Source organism: Pongo abelii, chromosome 13, assembly GCF_028885655.2.
Source record: "Pongo abelii isolate AG06213 chromosome 13, NHGRI_mPonAbe1-v2.0_pri, whole genome shotgun sequence".
In the NCBI taxonomy this organism is placed as follows: Eukaryota; Metazoa; Chordata; class Mammalia; order Primates; family Hominidae; genus Pongo; species Pongo abelii.
Window position 1 is genome coordinate 96,726,296 of NC_071998.2, and position 27,334 is coordinate 96,753,629.

At 39.6% G+C, this 27,334-nt stretch overlaps 1 protein-coding gene and 1 pseudogene across 14 annotated transcripts in view; one reads left to right on the plus strand and one right to left on the minus strand.

Moving 5' to 3' along the window:
• The window catches only part of FKTN (fukutin), a 215,738-nt gene that overhangs the window by 124,288 nt on the left and 64,116 nt on the right, over positions 1 to 27,334 (plus strand). For 12 of the 14 annotated variants that reach the window (XR_008509456.2, XR_008509457.2, XR_008509458.2 and 9 more), the window contains one exon: positions 13,945 to 14,101. Coding sequence is in view for 11 of the 14 variants with exons in the window: in XM_054519480.2 (XP_054375455.2) it covers positions 13,945 to 14,101 (157 nt within the window). In the remaining 3 variants the exon portion in view is untranslated. 14 annotated transcript variants of the gene reach the window in all.
• Positions 18,360 to 24,975, minus strand: LOC103891514 (serine/arginine-rich splicing factor 10-like; annotated as a pseudogene).

Below are 27,334 nucleotides of genomic sequence, written 5' to 3' on the forward strand. Positions count from 1 at the left end.
GAAGGGTTATATAGTTTTTCTAGAATTAAAGAGATAAGGAACATTAGTGACATGACCATATTGCTTGTATTAATAGAGGCATATATTGCTGAAGAAAGCATTTATTCATTTATAGCAGTAGTTGTGAACCAGGGGTGATCTTGTGTCCCCCAACCCCTGCCCCTGCCCCAGAAGACATTTGGCAAAGCCAAGACATTTTTGGTTGTTGCAAGTGGAGTGTGTGTGTGTGTGTGTGTGTGTGCGCTTGCACACGGTCCTGGCATCTAGTACCAGTGATGCTTATGCAGTAATCCCAGCACTTTGGGAGGCTGAGCAGGTGGATCACCTGAGTTCAGGAGATCGACCAGCCTGGCTAGCCTGGCCAACATGGTAGAAACCTGTCTCTACTAAAAATACAAAAAATTAGCCGGGCGTGGTGGCAGGCACCTGTAATCCCAGCTACTCGGGAGGCTGAGACAGGAGAATTGCTTGAACCCGGGATGTAGAGGTTGCAGTGAGCCATGATTGTGCCACTGCACTCCAGCCTGGGCAACAAGAGCGAAATTCAGTCTCAAACAAACAAACAAACCAAAACGAAAAAACACCCCACAAAACTCTTTTTTGGATATTAATACAATAAGACCAGTTTGGCTTCCTAATGAATAAGCTATACTTTGTAATTTGGATTCTTTTTATCACCAATAATTATGTAATTTTGTATACTGCTTCCAAAAGTCAGGAAAACTTTGAATCTTCACATGTAATTTTCCCAAATCTTGCCTTTCCTTCTTACCAATTTAAAGGTAATTGGTGATTAAAATGCAATTGGTCCATTTAATATAAAACTTCCTAATTGTGGACTCTAAGGTACTTTAAAAAGTTCAATAGCATGGTAATTTAAAGGTAAGAAGGAAAGGGGTCTTTCCATCCTCCATTTCCTCCTACAATGCTCATTTTAATAGACTAAATAACTCAACCACTGACTAGAAGCAAATATGGTGAGCACATTTAAAATGTAGATGGAACTTGTCTTTTTGTGAGATTAGGATTTAATTTCCCCTAGACCTTCATAAGGAAATTTCTTTAGGCTCTAGGCAGATAGGACCAAGCTTATTCTTACTGTTTTGAAATGCAACAATTTTCAAATTATCTTTAGAGTCTGAGATAATTAATTCCTTTCTATCAGAATTATTCTGTTTAAGGAAGTAAAGTGCTTGATTTACTTCCTTAAAAAAACCTCTGATGTCATTCATTTTGCCCTATTGGTGTTAATAATGGATTTAATGGTACCCCAGAATAATACTGGTATAGACACACAATTCAGTGGTGTCTTAAAGATTACATCATATTAAGTACTTTTTTTAAGTCCAAAGACTAACCATATATTTTGCAAAATTTAAGACTGTTAAAATGTAAAATATTTAAAGAAGTAATATCCAGGCTGGCTGCGGTGGCTCACGCCTGTAATCCCAGGACTTTGGGAGGCTAAGGCGGGTGGATCACAAGGTCAGGAGTTCCAAACCATCCTGGCCAACATGGTGAAACCCTGTCTCTACTAAAAATACAAAAAAACGTGGTGGCATGTGCCTGTAATCCCAGCTACTCGGGGGGCTGAGGCAGGAGAATCGCTTGAGTCAGCGAGTTGGGGGTTGCAGTGAGCCGAGATCGCGCCACTGCACTCCAGCCTGGCGACAGTGAGACTACATATCAAAAAAAAAAAAAAAAAAAAAAAAAAAAACCACCACCACCACCACCAACAAAAAGAAATAGTATCCAAACTCTGAGCCTAAATTCGCAAAACTAAAATTCCAAAAATAAGCGAATGTGTAAAAAGTATGGAAAGAACAGACTTAAACAGGAAAGTATAAATATTCACAGGTGGGTTTTTTTTTCCCTTAGTTTTGCTAGAAAGTGTGCTACAGGTCTAAAGACTTTTCTCTACGGGAAGTGCTTGTTTAGAAAACCACACGTGAAAAGTATTTGAACAAGTCTATTCTTTCTTGATAAGTAATGAAATGTAGAGATTTACTACAATTATCCTACGTTTTAAACACTTCGTGTTTAGGGCAGTACTTCTGACACCCAGCAAAATGCTGGCTACATAGTAGGCATGCAAAAAAACATTTTGTTAAATGAATTAAAATTAATGAATATTCAGATAAAAAATTCTCCTTTTGCAGTGCATACTCCCGTGAAGCTGTCACCTACGTAGCAGCTAATCACGTTTCTCCAGTTTCCTGGTGCCAGCATGATCTGTTCACACATCAAATAAAAGTGTGCCAAGCTAGTTTTTTTCTTACCCAAACCTATTCCTTCTTGTTTCCTATTTATCAGAATGCAACCACAATCCTCCTACTCACCCGTTCCTCATTTTATTTGACAAATGCTTCCTTTCCCGCCTGTATAGACTGACACTCACTGATGGTATTCTGCTTCTACCCATGTTTCCCACAATTGGTCTCAATTTCTGCTGCCACAGCCTCCACTATCTTTTGCTTGGACTAGTGAATACCCTCCGATTTTCCGTTGTCAGTCGCTTCTCATCAATCTATTCTTAATCTTGTTGCTTGGTTGCACCTCTACTCCCTCACCTTCCACCAAACAACCCAGTTAGCGTAGTGATTAGGAGAAGAGATTCTGGCTCTGAACTTAACATAGTGATTGATCAAGAATTTAACCTCTGGAGCCAAACTGCCTGGCTTTGTCTGCCATTCGAGGACTTTTCCCAACCTCATTTCTCACTTTGTAGTCAACCCAAAACACCTCCCTCCGTCTCCCACCTAGCTTTTGTTTCTCACTTAACTTTTAAAGTCCAGCTCACATGTCACTTTACTCACTTCCCAGAATTGTAATCTTCGTTTCGGAACTGCTCTGGCACGGCAGCTATGCGTCTCAGTACCTGCTTTTGTACCATTATGTGCGTTTTTTCTCTTTTTATTAAAAAAATCTCTTTCAGGGAACGCATAGTTCTTGAGGGCAGGATATTACTGTTTTATTTTTATATCTCCAGTAAGTCACAGTGTGACTTGCACTGTGGTTGCTCGATAAATGTTAGGTGAATGACATCAATTTACAGAAATAAATCCAACTCTGAGCGTCTCCCCTTGAGGACCGTGTTTTGTTCATCTGCACGCTCTCCAGGTCCTGCACTGCGCCCAGGACCAAGAAGACGCTGGACCCTTATTAGGAGAACCGAGGCAAGAGCCGGCTGGAGCCGCCGGGAACCCGCTTGCCCCGCCCACCCGCCTAGCGCCGGTGAGCCTGCGGCTCCCGCGAAGCGCGGCCCCGCCCCCTCGGCGCCAGGGCGCACGCGCAGAGCTGGAGCCGGCGCGGAGGAGCGGGCGGCCGCGGCTGTCCGGTCTCCTACCCCTCACCGCGCGCGCGCGGGGAACCAGTAGCCGCGGCTGCTTCGGTTGCCGCGGTCGGTGGTCGTTATGGATTCTCCATGGGACGAGTTGGCTCTGGCCTTCTCCCGCACGTCGATGTTTCCTTTTTTTGACATCGCGCACTATCTGGTGTCAGTGATGGCGGTGAAACGTCAGCCGGGTGAGTGCGGGGTGCCGCGGGCCGGACCCCTCAGAGTGCCCCTGACGGCGAGGACCGTCTAAGTCGGGTGGGTGGGGTGGGCGGCTGAGTGGCCGCTAGCTCAGACAGTTCGATGGTAGAGTTGGAGGGGCGCCAAGGGCCGGTTGGTCTGACTTACTGAGTGCAGATGGGGAAACAGAGCGGGGGAGGAAGGAGGCTCTAGTACTCCTCAAAGGAGGCGTGACCTGGGGTCCGCGACGCCCTAGCCTGGGCGAGCAGGGCCGACCTTGCCAACTGCCCGCATCAGTCCCAGGACTGACAGAAGCTGCCGCAGCGTTTCGGAACCACAGATATCCGCACCAGCCCAGGGCTTGCGCGGCCTGCTGGCGGTACCGCCACTCGCTCGCACAGTGTTTGAAAGTCACGTGAGGAGACAGCAGGTTTCTGACTCAGTCTCTTGGAGTAATAGATGGTTGCGGACTACTCTCCAGTTATGAAAGTTGTAGAAGCACTGAAACAAAAAGCCTCCTGTAGCCAGACCAGGATACCCCTTCACGCAGTGTCCTAACACCCTGCCTAGCTTGTGAGAAGCGAGTGCGTTCCCCTTTTCACAGTCACGATGGACACTGTACAAGCAAGAGTTAACCTGGCGTAGTTTCACTATCTGCAGAATGGGGATATAGTCTTGAAACAGCATTTTGAGTTCCTTTAGCAGTGCGATCAAGGGACAGTAGTTGTATTTTACTGGATTTTACACCAGGGTGCGTTTGCTCTAATACTGCTTTACTTTTGTAGTTATTCTACTGTCCTTTTAGTTGTATGGACCTCTTCTTTCTTTGAGGTCAGGCATTTCTTTGCGTGCTTTCTTTGTGTTCTTGCTGTCTTTCATCTGCCTTGCCCTAGAGATAGTTGATGAGTGAGGTCTGGAGGATGATGCTGTATCTTTCTTATGGACTACTTACTGGTTTTAAAAAATCCTTAGACCTCAGAAATATTTTTCATTTATGTTGAAGTTTGTAGCTCAGTTTAAATCGTTGGTACAAATTTTGACCTGGATGAGGATGGTATTACTGCATTAAAGTAGAACACATTATCTGCATAAGATATTATTTCCTTGATTTGAAAAAAGTAAGTTTTGTTGCTACTACATGTTCAGAATTTGATTAAAAAAAATTTTTTTTTTGTATAGGCTGAATCAGATGTTTACACTGTGGTCCAGGGACCCATGGGATTCTCTGACACTGCCATTAAAATTACTTTCATAATAATATGCAGATGTTATCTTTTTCACTCTCATTTTTTCAAAAGTGTACAGTGGAGTTTTCCAGAGGCTACCTGAATTGTGATACTGCAACAGAAGGAAGTAGATATGAGAATCTAACAGTTTTCTATTTGAAGCCAGACATTTGTTAAAATGTACAACAGTGTGATTCTTCTCACTAAATGTTTTTTGTTTTGGAAAAGTTATTTTTCATCAAGAATACATTATCATTATTATTATTATTATTTTTGAGACGGAGTCTCTCTGTCGCCCAGGCTGAAGTGCAGTGGCGCGATCTCGGCTCAATGCTGCAACCTGTGCTTCCCGGGTTCAAGCGATTCTCCTGCCTCAGCCTCCCGAGTAGCTGGGATTACAGGCGCCTGCCACCACGTTCGGCTAATTTTTGTATTTTTAGTGGTTAAGACGGGGTTTCGCCATGTTGGCCAGGCTTGAAGAATACATTATTTATGTTAACATTTAATACATTTACTTTTTAAAAAATGAAAACATGAAGAACAATTGTTGCATAGTGGACAGGTCTATGCAGTCCTATCCCCAAAGGCTGAGGAAGCTGAAAGGCTGAGGAATCCAGTTTCTTAGAAAGAAACCTTTCAAAGGGACTTAAGAACAGAAGCCATGTCTTGGGTGGCCCCAAGGAGATGGTGGATCACCCCGTTACCCGACTCCCAACCCCCAACCAGAGATGTGTAGGACAGTTGCTTAAGAGCAGGATTTATGGTGAGTGAAATAGCGTCAAGGTTGTTTGACCTAAGGGCAAGATTGGTAAGTGTATACGTTTACACAAGGAACAGTAGATAAAATATAAATCTTAGAGGCAATCCCAGAACTGGGGTTAATCATAAGTCAACATGGCGGATGTTGGAGTTGCTTTAGCCTCCACAACTATTTAAAATTTTCTCAGTTATAATTTCTAAGATGCTAAGTATTGATACTTGTAGCCAACATAAACAAAACCTTTTGGCGTTGTCAAGAAATTTAAGTCCGATTTTTTAAAATGTGTAATTTACATAGAGTCTGTTCACCATTTTTAATAAAAAGTTCTGTGTTTTTGGACAGACACATACAGTCATTCAACCACCATCACAATCAAGATACTGAACAGTTTCCTCACCCACCCCAAATTCCTTCTTGCACTTTTGTGTAAGCTGTCCCCTATCCTTGGCAAGCATTAATCTGTTTACTAATTTTTAGGGATGTAGAGGGCTCCTGAGATTCCAAAATTTGAGAACCACGTGATTATTGAATACTAATATAGTATCATACAGTACCAGTACTTGTAAAGAGGTAAAAATGATAGAATTCAGACACAAGAGTGAACAGTGTACCTGTTTAGCCTTTTGCCCGAAGTGTGTTAGACTGCCCATTTCCTTTGACAGTTCTATTATTGGTCTTCAATATCTTGCCATTCTGATGATCAGAAAACAATTTTTCATTTACATTTGTCATGGTACTTATGAGTTTGTGCCTCTTATTTGTCATTTGTATTTCATGTAAATTGCTTAATTTTTTTTTTGTCCATTTTCTTATTGGGCTGTAGGTTGTCTTCTATTGACTGTCTTTGTGGATTATGGATATGCATTCTATTTATGTCTGTAGTCCTTTTTTCCCATAACTCTTGCTATCTTTTAACTTTGTTTATATTGTCTTTTATGGCAGAAGTTTAAAAAATTTCATAATATTTTTACTTTTTCATAAAAAATCTATTAATTTTTTTCTCCTATGTCACTATTGGGATTTGTGTATTTTAAGAAGGGGTTTCTCAGGTCTAAGGTTATAAAAATACTCGTCCTTGATCTTTTTTAAAAAAATTCTATAGTTCTATAAAAGTATAGGTTTGTAATCTATCTGCAGTGTTTTTTGTTGTATAGATGTTCCTTTGCAAGTCTGGTCATGGCTGGATAGAACAGTTGGAACTCAATGATCTCAGCAGAGTATGCTCTATGCTCATTGAACTGGTTCTGCTCTAGACCTTTTACTAAGATCATCCCACATGCGTAGACCTCTGGAATGTCCTTAGTTCTTGTTTGTTTTCTTTAGCCTCCCATTTTTTTTTTTCTGTGAGCTACTGAAATCCTTCCAATGAATTCTTTATGGCTTAAGTTTGTTGGTTTTTGCTGCTTGTAGCCAAGAACCCGGGTTCCATTTCTTTTTCTAGCCTCTTTATATTAAAGAGTGTTTTGTTGAATACTAATGATAGTGAGTGACTTTGTCTTACTCCTGATATTCCTGAATTTAATGAGAATGCTTTTAAAGTTTTCTCAAGAGTGATTGTTTGCTATAGGTTTTTATGAGGGACACTTTAAGGAAGTTTTACTTTATTCCCAACTTTCTAGGATATCCCTATATCTTTACACCATCCTGGTGGAGAAGGTGACATATTTTATCAAGTGCTATTTTTTTTTCAAAATCTATTGAGATCATATTGTGTTTCTCATTTAAAAATGTAACGTAGTGAATTACATTATTACATTTTTTAAAAAATGATGAATCATCCTTATATTCTTGGACTAAACTACTTGATACATTATTTTAATTCATTAGGGATTTTGATTTGGCAGTACTTCATGTAAAATTTTTGCATTTATGTTTATAATAGAAATGAGCCTATTAGGTTATTTTATTGTGTGACCCTCAGTTTGGGCCCAAGGTTATGCTGTTTTTGTAAAATAGATTGGGAAGCTTTCCATTTTTTAAGCTTGGAATGGTTTATTTAATAGGCATTGCTTGTTCTTTGATATTTGGTAGACTTCAACTATGTAGTTTTATGTTTCTTGGTATATTTTAATGGGTAAATCTTATTTTTTTTCCAATCCAGACTTAAGTCATTTTGGTAATTTATGTCTCTCTCAGGAATCATCTATTTCTTTTAGACTTGGAAGTCTATTGGAGTAAATGTTTACATTATATTGTAGAAAATTTCTCTGGATTCTTCCGTAGTTAATTCTTAAATGTTATCGATTTCACTTGAATCTTCTGGATCTTAATCACTTTATGTCCTATGGTAATTTTTTTACACCCCATATATGTCTTTTTTTCTTCTAACTCATTTTGAATAAGATACATTTGTTCAGGCTCTGTCAGTAGATGGAGTGAGTAGCTTGTATTACTCTCTATTTATGTGGTCAGCATTCCTTTTTCATAGTCAGAACTGAAGCTAATATGTGTGTACTCCTCCTACTCCAACACCATTTCTTTTAGATTTTTACTTAGAATATGTATGCATTACTTAATTGGCAACTTTTTCCTATCCCCCCAGTGATTGATTCTCTAGAACTCCCACCTACAGTAGACTATAATTCTCATATATACTACTGCCAGAGTTCTTCATATATTTACCCTCTCAGACGTGTTACTCCTTGAGACTTTATTTTGGTATGCACTCTACCACTAACAATACCTCACTCCCTACTTTCCCACCATTTATATCGGATCTTTTGTACTGTCTGCCTAGATCTTAAAAAATGCCACCAGAGGCAAAATGATAAAGGGGATTAACTCTTTTCTGCCTAAGGTGTGAAGGACTGCATTCCATTTTTGTTTGGTTCAGGTTTTTGGCTTTAAAATCCCAGGAAAGATAATACTCCTCCAGCCTTCTATGTAACTTTTGATTCATAAACAGAGACATAAAAGACATCAGGTAATACAACAAGTGGGATTAATTTTTTTCGTTGTTTACCTCCATTTGTCTCATGAACAAACATGTGAATCCTCCTGAACCCTTGCGTGTGATTGGCTATAGTTTTCAGTTTGGGCTGATAGTGTAAGTTTTTTTTGTTTGTTTGTTTTTCTTTTCTCCGTCTCCTGGGCATTGTATTAGGAAGTTGGAATATGCTGTTTTGGTGGTTGCCAGTGAGAAGCCATTTTAACAGGAAGTTTACATCATTACTTTTAATCTATCTTATCTTACATTTTAAATGTCTCTGAAGTCTTCATTAAAATAAGCACATTTCTTCAATCCTACATTCACATCAAACCACCATTTTGTATAAGACTTCCTGACTACAGTAATTTCTATTACACACAAAATGTATTGTTTTACTCTAAATTCTGCCATGACTATTCTGCTAACCTCTCTCGAGTCATACATAATTAATTTTAGCAAATATTCATTGAAACTCTGTATTGGGCATTATATTAGATGTTTAGGATACCGCAATGAAAGATGCTGTTATAGCCCTAAAGAGACTTATTGGTGCTTTTTCTTTATTTTTGATAGTGTCCCATAAGGTTGCACTACCTTTTCTACACAATAATAGTAGCCATCATTGATTTTAGATACTGGGAGAACATTTCAGTATGTTAATTCTATTCCTCACACATTCCTGTAAGGTAGGTATTATTTAACTCATTTTATAGATGAGGAATAGTTTTAAGGGATAAAATAACCTCCCTTAAGTCACATGGTTTAGTATACTATGGAGCTAGTTCTTGACTCCAGATCTGGTTAATTCCAAAATTTCTTACTATTCTGTGCCTTATCTTTGCATGCCCATTTACTGTTCCTGGTTTCAATAATTAGCAATTCTCAATAAGGTGTCACTTGACATGGTTATTTTCTCCAATGATTTCTGTTGTTTCTATGATTTAAATCCTGGAATAAAGTTTGTCATTGTTCCTTTCCTGTAATTTGTGGGAGATGAAAGTTTGTAAGTCTAGAATTTATCTGTTCTGGGCATCCTGGAAAGGTGGCAGCAGTGGTGGCAGCTGAGTTTTGCAATGTCTTTATGAATCCCTATGTAAAAACAGGGAAAAGTGCAAAAGTCATAAATGTACAGCTCAGTGGATTTTCAAACACACCCATATGCAGATAAAAATAGAACATTTATGACACTCCCCAAAGCCCCTTTGTTACATGATTTAAAGAGCCAGAGGCCATGTGCACGGGTTCATGCCTGTAATCCCAGCACTTTGGGAGACTGAGGCAGGTGGATTACTTGAGTCCAGGAGTTTGAGACCAGCCTGGCCAACATGGTGAAACCCTGCCTCTACTAAAAATACAAAAATTAGCCAGGCGTGGTGGCACGTGCCTGTAATCCCAGCTACTCAGGAGGCTGAGGCACAAGAATTGCTTGAACCTGGGAGGTGGAGGTTTGCAGTGAGCTGAGATTGTGCCGCTGCACTCCAGCCTGGGTGACAGAACTAGATCCTATTAAAAAAAAAAAAAAAAATCCAGGTTTTAGTCCGGGATGTTTCAGAAATGACAGTTCATAATTTACTTCTGTGAGTTTAAAGAATTTTGCTTAAATTTATTTAATATTTTTTAAGTGAAAGAAAAGTTAGAATATTTGGGTGACCTGTCACAAAATATTAGTCAGGGAGTATGTTGTGGTAGAAAGAGCTCATAAAGTCAGGAGACCTGCATCTAGTTCAGAGTGTATCAATAATGGGCTAGGTAGCTTGGGATAAGAACTTAAACTCAGTATTTTGTTTGTGTAATGAATGAGCTGTCTAGAACACCACCTGAGCAGTGTTTCCTCCACAGGGGTTTCAGTGTGGGCTCTAAAGAGCTCCTCCACCAAGTTTCTAAATTTTAATAATTTCAGCCTGTTGTTCCCCCAGAGTAGTAGCTGCTTTCTGGAACTGAACTCTGTGATAACATAGTATTTACTTTTTGCCTTTTCAATAACCTAGTTAACAATTTTATACCTACTGAGTTCTATTTAAATAATGGTATTTTCTATCTCCTGACTAGACAGAAACCCAGGAGTAGGGTTTGAACTTCCTACTTTCTGGTTCGCATATATCTTATTAAGATAACTGAAGTACTTGCTACTTGCCACTCTTCAGACCCGGTCAGTGTAATGTCATCAGTGCAGCAGATCAGTGTGATGTGTGATCTCTCAATGTGATCAAAATCTCTGGACTATTTTAGAGAGCAAGAGTGTTAACATAGACCTGGAGCAAGACTGTAATGGTTGAACAAAGCACAAAGTGCTTCTGAGATTTTTTGCAAATTAATAGGAAGAAAAAAGCATTTGCTTCCAAGTTATAAGAATTGTGTTGATTTGACCCCGTAAAAATACTACATCTTGAATACTAGCTGCAATTAGAGTCACGACCTTTCTGTGTTTATAATTCGTAGCCATTCTCCAAGATCCATCTGTCTTATATTTCGATCAAACAGGTAAGTTAGTGGAATGTGATAGCTATCACCACCTTTTTGTCTTTGGTTGTGGCACCAATTTCTGTGGTATTGTTTTTGGTTACTTTGTTGGTGAGGAGAGGAATATCTAGGGGCTTCTATGTGATCCATTATACCATATTGCTCCTTATGCCACAAATCAGAGAATCTGTATGGGCATTGAGTCAGTTGCCAAGTATGTCTGTTCTAATTACTCATTAAGGAACTGGGGAATAACTACAAGGTGAGTGTGTGGATCTACTTGGCCCACTATGATTCAAACTTGATCTAAGCCTGGGTGCACTGGCTCACGCCTGTAATCCCAGCACTTTGGGGGGCTGAGGCGGGAGGATCACTTGAGGCCAGAAGTTTGAGACCAGCCTGGCCAACATAGTGAGACCCCATCTCTGAAAAAATTTAAAAAAATTTAAAAACTAAAAAAATCCCCCAAACTTGATCTAAAACTCCTTGAATTGTGTCATAGATAATCTGTAAGCCTCTGTTGCCTACATGATTATTTTAAAATAATTTTGATGAAAAAGCATACTTGAGGCATATAGGATATGTGTTCATTTTTCTCTCTTTTTAAAAAGAAGATAAATCTATAAAGGGGAAAGACTAAAGCAAAAGTAAACTAATATGCAATTTAAAAATATGTAATATGTAGAGTTGAAGCTTTAAGAAGGCTAGAACATTCCCAGGCTTCTTTCTAGAAGTTATGTCAGCCACTAGCAAGTTGAATGTCAACTGTTTTGAAAATAGCTACAGTGCAAGTAGTTCTTAAAAACAGGGACACACTCTGGAACTAAAATAGACTGAGTACAAGAAAATAAAGAAGTCATGTATGCAGTGCATTAACAAAATATCTTTCTAACTTTTGTTAAAACTGTAAGTTCATAAAACTATTAAGCGTAGTCTAATGATTCATTTTGCCAGAATTTGGGATTATTTTGTAGATGTGATTTTAAGTATATTTATGGAAGTACAGTGTGACTTTATTTCTCTTTGTAGCTTTCATTTCATGATGAAGTTGTTTATTTATTTATTTGTTTTTGATACAGGGTCTCACTCTGTTGTCTAGGCTGAGTGCATTGGCACTATCATGGCTCACTGCAGCCTGGAACTCCTGGGCTTAAGTGATTTTTCCACTTTAGCCTCCTGAGTAGCTGAGACTACAGGTGTGTACTATCAAGCCTGGCTAATTTTTTATATTTTGTGGAGACGGGGGTCTTGCTATGTTGCTCAAGCTGGTCTTGACCTCCTGGACTCAAGCAGTCCTCCCAGCTTGGCCTCCCAAACCAAAATGTTGTGATTGCAGGTGTGAGCCACCATGCCTGGCTGAAAGTATTTTGATATTAAAGTTCATATGTAATTATTTGCATTTTAAACATCTTATATTTGGAATTAGATTTAGGTCTCAATGTGACAAATGTTGCTAAGAATTTTGGGGAAAATAATTCTATTGATAGCATATTTCAAACATCTTAAGGTAGGACAGAGAAATTTCTTTTTTCTCTTCTAAATGTCAGTACATTAAAATAAAATAATTTGAGTTGGAAGCCAGGTGTGGTGGCTCATGCCTGTAATCCCAGCACTTTGGGGGGCTGAGGCGGGTGAATCTCTTGAGGCCAGGAGTTCCAGACCAGCCTGGCCAACATGGCGGAACCCTATCTCTACTAAAAATACAAAAATTAGCCTGGTGTGGTGGCACGTGCCTGTAATCCCAACTACTCGGGAGGCTGAGGCACAAGACTTGCTTGAACTCAGGATGCTGAGGTTGCAGTGAGCCGAGATCACTCCACTGCACTCCAGCCTTGGCAACAGAGTGAGACCCTGTCTCAAAATAAATAAATAAGTAATTAAGTAAACAAATAAATAAATATAGTTTGAGTTAGAGACATTGTTCATATCTAGAATGTTTTATTGGCCTTTTTTGGGGTGTTTTTTGACTTTGACATTTAAAAAATATAAGCCAGTTGTTGTTGTTGTTTGTTTTTTGTTTTTGTTTTCTCAGAGTAGCCCTCAGTTTGGGTTTGTCTGATTCGATTAGTTCAGGTTGTATATTTTTGTAAATACCACAGAAGTGGCTGGGCTCGGTGGCTCATGCCTGTAATTCCAGCACTTTGGGAGGCCGAGGTGGGTGGATCACGAGGTCAGGAGTTTGAGACCAGCCTGGCCAACATAGTGAAACCCCGTCTCTACTAAAAATACAAAAATTAGCTGGGCGTGGTGGCAGGCGCCTGTAGTCCAAGCTACTTGGGAGGCTGAGGCAGGAGAATTGCTTGAACCCAGGAGGTGGAGGTTGTGATGAGCCAAGATCGCATCACTGCACTCCAGCCTGGGAAACAGAGCGAGACTCTGTCTCAAAGAAAAAAAAAAAAGAGGTACCACAGAAGTGATGATGTGTTCTCAGTGTATCATATCAGGAGTCACTTGATGTTATTTACAGTGATGTCTGCAAGGTTTCCCCCACTCTCAAGTTATTATTTTCCTCTACAATTAATAAGTAATTAGTTAAGACTCGTGTTGAGGTAGTATAAATATCTATTCCTAAGAAACCTTTCACCTTTAGGTTTATTTTGTTACTCTGTTTCTCACATGTCTTGTTGAAAGCTTAGTTTATTTATTTCAGCTTCTTTATTTTCCAATATACTTAAGATTGTAAATTTTTCTTAATAAATCACTTTGACGTATTGTCTGGGAGTACTTACTGTAGGGTTTGGGATGGAAGGAGACATTAAGTGAGAATATTGTTTATAATAATCCATTACTAGGAAACTGGCAATGACAGCCTAAACAGAACAGAGTATTTTAAAGGTGCCAAAGTGCCAAAAATCACCCATTAACAAAATGCTTCCAGTCTTGCTTTAAAGAATAAAAGATATGGTTTTTAATGATTTTGACTGGCACACCTATGAATAATAGTTGTTGAAAATTATGAATTTAAGAAGTTTATTTGTTTAGTGCAACTTGTACTTTGGGGCTTGTTTAATAAATGTATAATGATCACAGACCGTATTTTACTTTACCATTTCAGGAGCAGCTGCATTGGCATGGAAGAATCCTATTTCAAGCTGGTTTACTGCTATGCTCCACTGTTTTGGTGGAGGAATTTTATCCTGTCTACTGCTTGCAGAGCCTCCATTGAAGTTTCTTGCAAACCACACTAACATATTACTGGCATCTTCAATCTGGTAAGCTGCCATTATGGTGACCTATGGGACATTTAAACAATTGTGTTGTAAATTCTTAGTAAAATGAATTTTTTTTTCTTTGAACAATATTTTATGTGCTTGAAAAGTTAATGCATCTGCAAGGAAGGAACCCAAATAATGCTAAAGGGTTTTTTTTTTTGAGACGGAGTCTTGCTGTGTTGCCCAGGCTGAAGTGCAATGGCATGATCTTGGCTCACTGCAACCTCCACCTCCTGGGTTCAAGTGATTCTTCTGCCTCAACCTCTGGAGTAGCTGGGATTACAGCACCCACCCTCATGCATGGCTAATTTTTGTATTTTTGTAGAGATGGGGTTTCACCATGTTGGCCAGGCTGGTCTTGAACTCCTGACCTGAGGTGATCTGCCCACCTCGGCCTCCCAAAGTGCTGAGATTACAGGTGTGAGCCACCGCACCCAGCCATGCCAAAGGCTTTAAGTGTAAAGTATATCTCTTTCTTTTTTGTCTTCCCTTATCTTCTCCCAGAAGCAATTATTGTCTGCCATTGTCTTATGTACCTTTTTTGTTGTTGTTGTTGAGACATAGTCTTGCTATGTGCAAGACTGCAAGTGCAGTGGTGCGCTCTTGGCTTGTTGCGGGACGCAGAGGATTAGAGAGACCACTATGGGTGAATACAGGAGGATATTTATTGTGAGGTACACACTGGCTCAGTGGATTTACCTCCAAAAAGCTGGGCCTTGAATAAAGACAGAGTGAGGTTTTTATAAGCGGGCTTATAAGAGCAAAACAAAGGTAGTTAATCATATAGTGCATAACTTGTGGCCTTGCATAGCTGGTGGCCTTTTAGCTGTGTCAAAAGAAAAACAAGAACTGGCTAAATACAGGCATTTGTAAAACACAGTTATGCTTAAGAGGCAAGGGAAAGGAGTAACAATAAAGGAATTTGTCTTTCTCTCTTTTTTTTTTTTTCCTTAACCTTGCTCTGGAGGGGGCGGGGGTGTCTGGAGCCCATTCCTCTGGCCTTGGCTTTTTGGACAGCGTTATCTTATAACTGTTCTTGAAGTGAGCTGCTAAGCAGAGGAAAACTTTTTTTTTTTTCTTTTTAACCCTTATTATAGGCTCACTGCAACCTCCACCTCCTGGGTTCCAGCGATTCTCCTGTCTCAGCCTCCCAAGTGGCTGAGATTACAGGCACACGCCACCACGTCTGGCTAATTTTTTCTTTATTTAGTAGAGATGGGGTTTCACGATGTTGGCCAGGCTGTTCTCAAACTTCTGACGTCAAGTGATCTGCCCGTCTCAGCCTCCCAAAGTGCTGAGATTACAGGCATGAGCCACCATGCCCAGCCTGTCTTATGTATCTTTAATAGAAGCATTTCCAATATGAAAGGGCATTAAGTATTTGGCCCTAGAGTTTATCTTGTGAACCTAACTGATACACGCAGATATACAACATGATAAAATCATGTATGTGACCAACTGAAACTAACCAAAAAGTCCAAATAATTATGGCTCATATTTAATTATTCTTCTCATACTCTGTTGATTTTATGAGATCTTTAAATTTTATAATTTTGAAGTGAAGAAAAAAATGTTACCCGGAATTGCTTTGAATTCTTGCAAATCCAAATTCGTTATCCTTAAGAGGATTGATCCATCAAGTTTAAAAAAATCTGTAATACAAATTATAGTGTTTTTTTATATATAAAGCAGAAACTGTTTTCTATTAAGAACCATATCATTAAATATATAACAGGAACACTTACAGTTCATTTTTATTGTGATAATTTTAAAATGAATATGTAACCAGTTCTAAAAGGGATATTACAAATAATAGTAGCAATGGGAAAAAGTAATCCTGGGAACCTATGGCAGTGTTGAGTTGTCACCATATGTCAGTTAAGTTCTTTATATTCATTGTCATATTTAATCACAGGAGTACTATAAGGTAGCTATTATTATTTCCATTGAAATAATAATTTCATGGTTGAGCTAGAATCAAAACAAAAAGTTTTTCACTTTAGAGTCTTCACACTTTGTAGCCACTATCTCTCACAGATTTGTTTAACCATCTCTTAAAGTGTAGTCTTCCAGTTGCTATGTGTTTTAAAAAACTTTCCCAAAGACTCTTATTTCTATAACAATATTTTTAAAAGTTATTAGCATTTTGGAAGAATTTTTTGATGTGTATAGATGCTGAGACCATACAAAAAGGAAGATATCCAGAATTTGATACTTTCTGTTATTTCTACTTCTGTTCCTATAATACTAACCTCCTGGATGATTGCAGGAGCTTCCTAAGTGGTCTTGCTGCTTCTTTGATTATCCCTTTGAGTCTATTCTTTATTCTTCATGGAGCAGACAAAATTATTACAGTTGGCCTTCTATACCCATGGGTTTTGCATGCTTGAATTCAACCAGCTGCAGATCAAAAATATTTGGAAAAAAATCCAATAAAAAATAACAATGCAACAATAAAAATAATGCAAATAACAAAATAATGTGTAACAACTATTTATATAGTATTTCCACTGTATTAGGTATTATAAATAATCTAGAGATGATTTAAAGTATAGTGGAGGATGTGTGTAGGTTATGTACAAATACTCTGCTATTTTATATAGGGACTCTCACATTCACAGATTTTGAAGGAGAATCCTGAAACCAGTCCCCTCCAGATACTGAGGGACAACTTAAGTTAGAACATGTCACTCATGTGCTCAGTAACTTCTTATCTTATGAAGAACAATATCCCAAACTTTTACCATGGCCTGTAAAACCCTGCAAAATATTCGCTTTCACTTTCTTTTATGTAACGTCTTACAACTCTATTCTTGCTCAATTTGCTCTAGTCACATGAGCTTTGCTATTTCTTGAACGTTCCAGCGTAAGGTATTCTTCTACCTCAATGCGTTTGTACTTGCTTTCTTCTCTTTGTAATCTTTTTTTCTTCAGAAGTCTCATATTTTGTTTTATCAGAGAGGCCTTCCCTGACTAAAGTAGCACCTCCTCTCCCATGACTATCACATCATCCTTCTTTATTTTTCTTCTTAGAGTTATTGCTATCCAACATGTTATCTGTTGATTTTTTTTTTATGTTGCTCTAACTGTACTGGAATAATAGCCCATCAGATAGTGAGCCATCATGCCTGGCCCCTGGCTAATGTTTAAAATTTTTGTATTTGTTGAGATGAGGTCTCACTATGTTTCCCACATTGGCTGTTTTTTTTTTTAATATAAAAGTTATTTATTCACTATACATAGAACATGTCCCCTATAAAATGTACGTGTAAATCACTAAAAAGTAAAATTTGGTGAACATTTTCTCAATTACAGAACATACTACATCAGTTGGGATAATAGCTGTCTACCTTAAAATAATCTAATTATAGCACCCAGTCTCCTTTATATCTAATGCAAAGTTAAATACTTATTTTGGGAGTTATTTCCTAGTATGTGTTTGGTGAGGCTGAGTAAACAATTTAATATAACTCCAGTATATTACAGTCACTGTGCAATAAATCAGTTTATTACAGATTAAAACAAATCATTTTTTAATTATTTGTAATAATGGGATCAAACAAACACTGGATACTTTTAAATGGCATATAACACACAATTACTTATCTTTGGTAGTATATTGGGTTCTATAATTGTATTAAGATATGAATGGTGTAAAATATTGTTACGAATAATACACCTCAAACAAAACAATTAGGCCATACTGTAATCATTCACTAGATTGTACTCAGTAGACATTTACTGAATAAGGGAATTATCTATTTTTCTCCTCAATTAACCAGTACAATGTTTTGCCCACAGTGTCAGCACTCAATAAATATTTGCTGAACGTACTGACTAGGATAGAGGTGAGAAGAGATGGGCCCTCTTAGCTGGATGTTGAATATAATTGGAATTTACCTGGGAAGGAGAGTAGTTAAGGAAGATGTAAACTGCATGTGGTGTACAAGTAAATAAATGCAGATGCCAACAAAGCAAATGATTAAGCAGAAAACACTGACACCAAAATAAACAAAGGCAAGATTTGCCACTAATGGCGAAAATGGAACTTTTATATTGGACCATACCTTTTCCCACCTAAATCAGTTTGAGGCAGACCAACAGAGGCACTGTAAGAGACTACGGCTGTCTTCCTTGATATTCAGACATCCTAGTTTCCAATAATTTATTATGGATCTGTTAACCATGAATCAGTATACACTTATTCATATTTAGGGATTAGTTTCCGCAAGTACAAAGTTGAATTTCCTTGTATTTGTCCTAAAATGCTTACTTTCAAATTGAGGGGACTTCAATTATTCCATGTAGTTTCCGATAACATTCTTTTATCTTTTCAGACCAGAGTCAAAATATTTGTACAGTATTCATACTGCAGCACCTTCCACACACCCCTTGGTCGCTTGAACTGCCCTTCTTTGGTTCTTTTTCCACTTTCAGATCTTTCTTGAAGTCTAGTAAGCAGAACTGTACTGGATATTCCAGCTACAGTTTGGTCTGTCATTGTCGGAATGGCTTCTGCTACTCCTTGGTCTTCCAGCCAGTCTATTTCTAGGATTATATGATCTTCTATAGTTGTTATGAAAAGACTGACTTCTTGATCTCCTTCTTTCATAACTTCGGCTTCTAGGATGTCTGTATCTGTCATAATCATCATAGCGTGAAGAACTGTACATATTCCTCCCTTCCTTGGCTTTCGTCTGATTTGGTGTCTTCCGATCCCCCTTGGCAAACTGTATTTCAATCTGCCCTCCACAAATCCACTTTCTGTCCAAATTATATAAAGTGTCTTCAGCATCATGAACACCCTCAAATTGAACATAAGCAAATCCTCTCTTGGACGGTAAGTGTGGAAATCAAGTGGAACATACACATCAACTATAGGATCATAACGACCAAATTCACACCGTAAATCTTCAGACCTGGTGTCGTTGGCTGTGTTCCTGACAAACAGAGATGTGTTGGGGGGACAGCACGTAGCGGGACATGAAGGCTGCGTGTCTCCACTGGGTGCACTAACGGGCCCAGCAAACCATCCATGGCTCTGGCTGCCAAGCCTCAGACACACACAGCCAGAGGGCTCCGCTATGGCAACCGCCTCTTTTCCTGAGACTTCACTCCCGCCTCCACTGCCCCCCTCCTACCTCTGCGCAAAGCTGGGACCACAGTGATTCTTTCCCGCAAGATCACCAGGCAGCTGGTGATTTTTTTAAATGCAAAATTTCAAGTAATAGTGAATTAGGTACAAAAAGTATTTATAAAATTATGCAAAATAGAATTGTGATATAATGAAGTTATATATCCATCATTTAGATTAGGAAAAAAAATTGTCACTTAAATAAATCTTTGTATTAAAAAGTGAAAATAGCTGGGCGTGGTAGCTCAGGCCTGTAATCCCAGCACTTTGGGAGGCCGAGGTGGGCGGATCACCTGAGGTCAGGAGTTCGAAACCAGCCTGGCCAACATGGTGAGACCCTGTCTCTACTAAAATTACAAAAATTAGCTGAGCGTGGTGGCCTGTGCCTGTAGTCCCAGCTACTTGGCAGGCTGAGGCAGGAGAACAGCTTGAACCTGGGAGGTGGGGGTTGCAGTGAACCGAGATCGTGCCACTGCACTCCGGCCTGAGTAACAGACCTAGACTCTGTCTCAAAAAAAAAAAAAAAAAAGAAAAAATAAAGAAAAGAAGAAAATACAGAAAACCACAAAGCCAAACATAAGACCTAATGAATTATTATAGGGTACATCCTTGTAACCACTACCCAAATCAAGAAATACAACTTTGCACCTGGGACAGTTGCTCACGCCTGTAATCCCAGCACTTTGGGAGGCTGAGGCATCGCTTGAGCCCAGGAGTTTGAGATCAGCCTGAACAACATGGTAAAACCTGGTCTCTACCAAAAATTAGCTGAGTGTAGTGACGCATGCCTGTAGTCCCAGCTATTTGGAAGGCTGAAGTGGGAGAATCACCTGAACCCTGGAAGTCGAGGCTGCAGTGAGCTGTGATTGCACCACTGCACTCCAGCCTGCACGTAGGAGTGAGACCCTGTCTCCAAAAAAAAAAAAAAAAAAAAGAAAAGAAAAGAAATACAACTTTGTCACTTACCTGCTTATCTTAGAAGTCCTTTCTGTGTGTCCCATTCCAATCATAACTCCCTTCTCTCTCTTTTTTTTTTGGAGATGGAGTCTTGCTCTGTCGCCCAGGTTGGAATGGAGTGGCTCTCGGCTCACTGCAATCTCTGCCTCCCCTCCTGGGTTCAAGCAGTTCTTCTGCCTCAGCCTCCTGAGTAGCTGGGACTAAAGGTGCATGACACTATGTCCAGCTAATTTTTGTATTTTTAGTACAGCTGGGGTTTCACCATGTTGACCAGGCTGGTCTCGAATTCCTGAGCTCAAGTGACCTGCCTGCATCGGCCTCCCAAGGTGCTGGGATTACAGGCGTGAGCCACTGTGCCCGACCGACTTCCCACTTTAAATAACCATTATGATAACATACCAGTATCCTGACTTTTATGATAATCACTTTTTTGAATATTTTAATAATTTTATCACTCAATGCTTATCCTTAGATACTATAGTTTAGTCATGCCTATTCAAAAATTTCATTTGTTTCTTAAGCTTTTTAAAAAAATAGTTACCCCTTCATTTCTTTCTTTTCCTTAAACTTTATCTGTTGAAGAACCAGAGCCAGTCAATTTGCAGTTTTCCATAGTCCACAGTTTGCTGATTGCATAATCATGGTATAGATCATTATATTCTTCTGTTCTTTGTGTTTCCTCACAGTTGGAAGATAGATGCAGAATCCAAATCAGATTTAGGCTAGATCCCTTTACCAAGACTTCTAAGAGGTCATGTTTTGTGACATTAGCACCCTTTTACATTTAGTGCCTATTAATTAGGAATTGCAAAATGAAGATAGTCTAGTTTTATCTTTTCTTCTTATTTATTAGTTGTAATATTACTATAAATGATGACAGCCGCAGGCCATCTGGTGTGGCTGCTGCCATCATGTCAGCTGCTTCAGGGAGGGCACAGGGAGAAGGTGGACAGCCCCACACCCCCCACAGCCCACCAGCCACCCTTGGGGCCTCCACGATGCGGCTGGGCCAGGCTGGTTACTGCACTGGCCGAGGGGGAGCTTCAGGTCGCCCCTGAGCTTTGGGGCCACAAAGGGAGCTTGCACGGCAATGTTGCCCCTGTCCCGGAAGCCAGCCCAGGCCCAGTGAGGACCTGGAGCCCCTACTCTAGGCTGTGAGGGGACTTGGCCCAGTGCCATGCACCACGTTGCTGAGGGAGCTGGGGACATGTGGGAGCCCTGCGCCTTCCAAGTTGGTGTGGCTGGAGCTCCCCAGGTGCAACTGCAGCTGCCCAAGTCATGGCTGCAACCCTGGCACCCCTCTGCTCTTGGGAGCCAGGAGTAGGCAGTAGAGGGCAGGGCTGCAGCCTTCAAGTAGTGGCTGCAATCCCTGACCTGCCGCTCCACGGAGCAGGCGGGATCCCCGCTCCAAACCCCTCTCCGACAGTTGCAGCTCCCCAAACCGGGGCTGCAGACCCAGGCATACCTGCACTCTTGTGGGGTCTGGGAAGGGCCCCCTTGCTGTTGCAGGCTTGAAGGTGCCTGCTCCTGCTGCCTGGCCTCTCCCCAATCTTGGAGCAAGGTGGAGGCCGGGTTGGGGCTGAGCCTAGGTGCTGTCACAGCCTGGCTGGGTGTGCCCTTGCTTGGGGCAGTGCTGACATGCCAGCCCCCTGCCACCTTGGCCCCCTCTGGACTTTGGGTGCTGAAGAATGCGGGAGGGGAAACTGAGGGGTGGCTGAGGGTGGCCAGGCACTGGCCTGCAGGTGCCCCTTGGTGCCAACAGCCTGGACATGATGGATGACGCGGGAGGCAGACAGGCTCCTTGGTGGAAGGGGGCGGGTCCCCAGTGAAGCCCCACCTTCAGGCTCGGGCGGGTCTGAAGCCTGGAGCTGGGCTGCCAGTCCTGACACCAGAGGCGGAACTCATAGTGCCTTTTCCTGGGCCCACCCATGGTTTCCTGTGGCTGCTCATGGACAAATCAGCATGCATTTCTCTCCTCTGAGGCCCGTAAAAGCTCTGGGCTCAGCCAGGGCAGAGCAGAGTAGGAAGAGTTGACTGTATGGCCAGTTGCAGAGAGGACCTACCCTCTTTGGGGCCACCTCTGCTGAGAGCTGTAGACATGGGGATGACCAGCTGCAGGGAGGAGCTGTCCTCTCTCCTGAGAGCTGAGCACAGAGGAGTTACCCTCTCTGCAGGGCCTCCTCTCTGCTGACAGCTGCAGATGTGGGGATGACCAGCTGCAGAGAGGAGCTACCCTCTCTGTTGAGAGCCGAGCACTTGTTGGGATGACCTGCCTACAAACCGCAAAGAGGAGCCTCCTCCCTTCTGAGAGCTGCAGAGACAATGGGAGGACCTGCTTGCAGAGAGGAGCCACCCACCCTCCTCTCTGCTGACAGCTGCACACTCAACAGGATGACCTGCCTACAAAGAGGAGCTACCCACTGTGGGTCTTCTCTGAGCTGCTCTAACACAAAACAAAGCTTCTCTTTGTCTTGCTCACCCTCCACTTGTCTGAATACTTCGTTCTTCCTGGATGCAGTTCAAGAGCTTGGTCAAGGGTGCCACCAGCCACAAAGGTTTCTGCCCAGAAAAGTGACATCCCAAAGATCCCAAAATACAAATAGATACTTCCTGTTTATCATCTATTTGGAAACCAGCTATACAGTTCATACTGGAAAGGTAATGCTTGATTCTTTCCCTTCATTTACCAGTTTTCAGTATAATGAACTGGATCTCTGTCATCCTCTAAAGATACCAGCTTAAATAAAATAATTATGAGCTCATGGACTAACCATATTTCATTGGTTTCAATGAAATTTCAGTTATTTTCATATCAAAGCTCAAATTATCCCATCTTCAGCCAGTGAAAGCCTCTTCAGATTGACTCCTGAGACAGATTTTGAATTAGTTTACTTTCTACCTGGTGTTGTAAGATTCATCGTGTGCTTTTTTTCTGGAATCACTTGTTTCTCTAAGACGTTCTGGTTTCTTTTGGTGAGCAGTGGCATTTCAAGACCACAATTTGAGTGCTAGAGACGCTCACTGTTATTGGGTTGATCATTATGTCTAGGACTTTTTAGTGAACAGAGCTAGGAAAAATGAAGATAAAATAACTCATGAGTTCATACTCATATTTCTAATTCAAATTCAGGACCATATAGCTTTTTAAAATTTTTTCCCTGTTACATATATATCTTCTTTCTTCCACCCTAAGAATTTGGATTCTTAAGGACATAGGATGCGATTAAATTAATATATTCTAACATTACTGTTTTTTTCTCTATTATGCACACAGTAGTCTTAGAGTAATGTTAAAGACTACCAAAGAAATGATTACAGAAAATTATTATTGCATATGTTCTATTAATTCTCCCATTTTAACAATAAATGTACTATTTTACACTGTCATTTTAAATATATTACTCCATTTTCTTCTGGCTTAAAGCACTGCTGTGAAAGTCTGGTGATCTTTTAATTTTCTTTCTCTTTTAAGATTTTTTTTTTCTAGATCCCTAAAGATTTATTTTTTCATTAAAGTCCGGTCATTTAAATAAAATATCTTGGTGTTGGTTGTTGTGCGACAGTATTCTCTTCTACATGGTGTGTTCTTTTTGGTACCTACACTTTTTTTTAATTGAGAAAGTAATACTGGTATTTGTATTCTTCCTTTGCATTGGTTAAGAACTCTTATTATTGGTATATTGGCTCTTCTTTGCCTTTCTTCAAGGATTTTTTTAAAATCTGTATTTCTAAAAAAATTAACCCGCTTTTCACTTGTTTTTCTCTTTTCTCTTTTCTCCTGCTGTTTCTTTGAAGACACTATCTGTTATGTTTCTCTTTGTGTTTTCTGGTTTGTTTTTTATTTTGGAAATGATTTTTTTTCTTTTATCTGTTATTCTCTCCTGAGTGTTGAATCTTTGGTTCTCAGTTTTGCTTATTCTTATGTGTGTTCTTTTATGTCTTACATGACTTTCTTAATGGCTTTAGCTTGTTTTGAAATAGGTTACAGTTTTGATCTGTTTTGTTTGCACATTTTCCCTGAGTGCTTACATTGTCTATAGGGATTTATTCTGCTTATTTTTTTTCTTGTAATAACTTTGTGTAGGATTTGATCTTGATACTTTTGGTCATTTTTATATGGAATTGGCTTTCATAAACTTGCAGAATGTGGTGGAAATATTTTCTTGACTTCACAGAGCTCCTGCTTTTGTTTTTATGTAGTGTTCAAAAGATGAGGACCTGCTTTTTGATATTTCCTGGATCTCTTACCTTCCTTGGCTTGGTGTGGACCTTTTCTTTCTTCTGTTCTATTCTGCTCAGGTTTGATTCTTCCCAGTTTCTTCTCAGTGTGGGGAGCTCAGGCTTGATTCTTCTCAGTTTCTTCTTAGTGTGGGGCTTATTACAGAAGAGAGCCCTGGTGGATCAGTTTCAAAAGCTTAAAGCTCAGAGGGACTAAATTGTTCCAACCCTTTCAGAACTTCTTATCATGGGCTCTTTGTCTTATCTGTTATTAGAGATGCCAGAACGTCTGTCAGTTGTAGCATTTGTGTGTGTGTGTGTGTGTGTATGTGTGTGTGTGTTTCCAAATGAGTCTGCTCTGCTTTCCAGTGAATACCCGTTAGCTATTTTGGTATGATTTTGGTCTTAAGTTCATCAGTTGCCACCTTGTTGCTTTCTTCTTTCTTCCAAGTAGTACAGTGTTGTGGGTGTTGGTGATTTTTCTCTATCCACTTGCATTTTGGGGTTTGAGGGGATACCTTGTCACATAGTTTTGTTGTAAGTACAGTTGACCCTTGAACGACATGAATTTGAACTGTGTGAATCCACTTATGTGCAGATTTTCTTCTGCCTCTGCCACCCCTCAGATAGCAAGACCAACCCCTCCTCCTCGTCAGCCTACTCTTTGTGAAGATGAAGAAGAATGGAGACTTTTATGATGATCCACTTCCACTTAATGAATAATAAATACATTATCTCTTCCTTAACATTTTCTTAATAACATTTTCTGTGGCTTAATTATAAGAATACATCGGGGACAGATAGGTGACAGTGAAAAAATTATGTAATACATATAACATAAAAAAATCTGTTAATCCCCTGTTCGTATTATTGGTAAGGCTTGTGGTCAACAGTAAGGTATTAATAGTCAGATTTTGGAGAGTCAGAAGTTATATGTGGATTTTTGATTGCATAGGGGTTGGCATCCCTAACCCCCATGTTGTTGAAGAGTCAACTATTGTGCATGGGATTTTGGTTTTCCTATCTTGTTTCTCTGTATGTTTTTATGGTAATTTGAAGAGTATCAGAATGTATGCAGCCACTACCATCTTCTCAGAACCCTTACCATTAGTTTTTATATCCCTTCTATGGTCTCCTCCCATTCCATCTCTTTTCTTCCGCCTTCAGAGGTAACCATTATCTTCAACTTCATGATGCCCAGAGAAATAACTAGAAGCAATAAAAATGCTCATCCACAGAAGAAAAAATATGGAATTAATATAATGGCATTATCTAATAGAGTTTAAGACTCACTTTCCTAAAATAAGTCTTTAAGCATATAACAAGAGAAAATGTTGCTTATGTACAGATATGTGCAAGAATGTTTTTAGAAACACTATTTATAATACGGAAAACTGGGAACAACTCTCTGTCAGCAGAGAAATGGAAGGATAAATTATGGCATATTAATTCTGTTATGGTAAATGCTGGTGAAAATTAGTAATTATAACCACACACAATAAGAATAAATCTCAGGAATAGAGCTTAAACAGAAAAATACATATGATTCTATTTATAAAACCTTTAACAACTGTATTGTTTACGGATATAAACATATGCTAAAACTACATAAAAAAGCTAAGATTTGTATTCAACATTATGTTACTAAGATTCATCTGTGTGTTTGTATGTAGCTGTAGAACATAACTTCCCCCTGCTGTATAATCCATTATATTAATATCTATATTTTATTCTTTTGTTGATGGCAGTTTTCTTGGTTCTAGGTGTTTTGTTAGGCATTACAAAACAACAATAATAGCAATTACATAGCATTTACTGTGTCCCAGTTTTCTAAGTGTTTTGCTTATATTATCTCACTTAAACCTGACAAGAACCCTGTGACATAGGTATTATTTTATTCAATTACATGTAATTGAGCCATGGAGGGGTTAATAACTTGCCTAAGGTGTCACAGTTACTGAGTAGTTGAAGCTGGGATTCCAACCTGGCGCAGCTAGTCCTTTAATCTGTACTTACACAGTACATTGGTTTGTACTCTGGAAACAGGAATGTTATCTTTGTCTTCAGAGATCCTTAAATATAAAAAATTTATGGCTTAAAGACATAGTGTATTTTACTATTTTCTTTTTTAAAGTTTTCATATTTAGAACAAATTTGTAATCTTTGCTTCATTTGAGGTTTTTTTTTTTTAGATGGGGTCTTGCTCTTGTTGCCCAGGCTGGAGTGCAATGGCACAATCTTGGCTCACTGCAACCTCCGACTCCTGGGTTCAAGTGATTCTCCTGCCTCAGCCTCCCAAGTAGCTGGGATTATAGGCGCCCGCCGCCATGCTGGCTAATTTTTGTGTTTTTTAGTAGAGGTGGGGTTTCTCCATGTTTTGTCAGGCTAATCTTGAACTCTTGACCTTGTGATCCTCCCGCCTTGGCCTCCCAAAGTGCTGGGATTACAGATGTGAGCCACCGTGCCCTGCCCATTTGATTTTAATTTGAGAGATAAAATGATGTTAGAAATGTTTTTAAACAAGCAAGCAAGGTAATCTTTAGTACAGTAGCTCATAGTGTATACATCTGGAAATTAGCACCATCTACTGGCAAAGAGAAACAATAACTTTTCATAGGTTTTATTTGTTTTGAAAAGCTGTTTCCGGGGGAAATAAATATTTTATAATTTTTTGGTATGTTTATTTTTGTTTCCTATATATTTTTCTTAAAATTCCAAGTATCAATTACTTATATATGGCACATTTGTGTAACCGAGACTACATTTAGATGAGGAAAAATACAACAAAAGGTATCATTTTATAGTTGTCATTCTGTCTGTATTTTTCAAAGCATGTACGAAAAATTTTCAATTTATTGGAGTGATAAGAGCAAGAACAAAGCTGTCATATTGGACTAACATGAACTGTATTTAGTTTATCATTG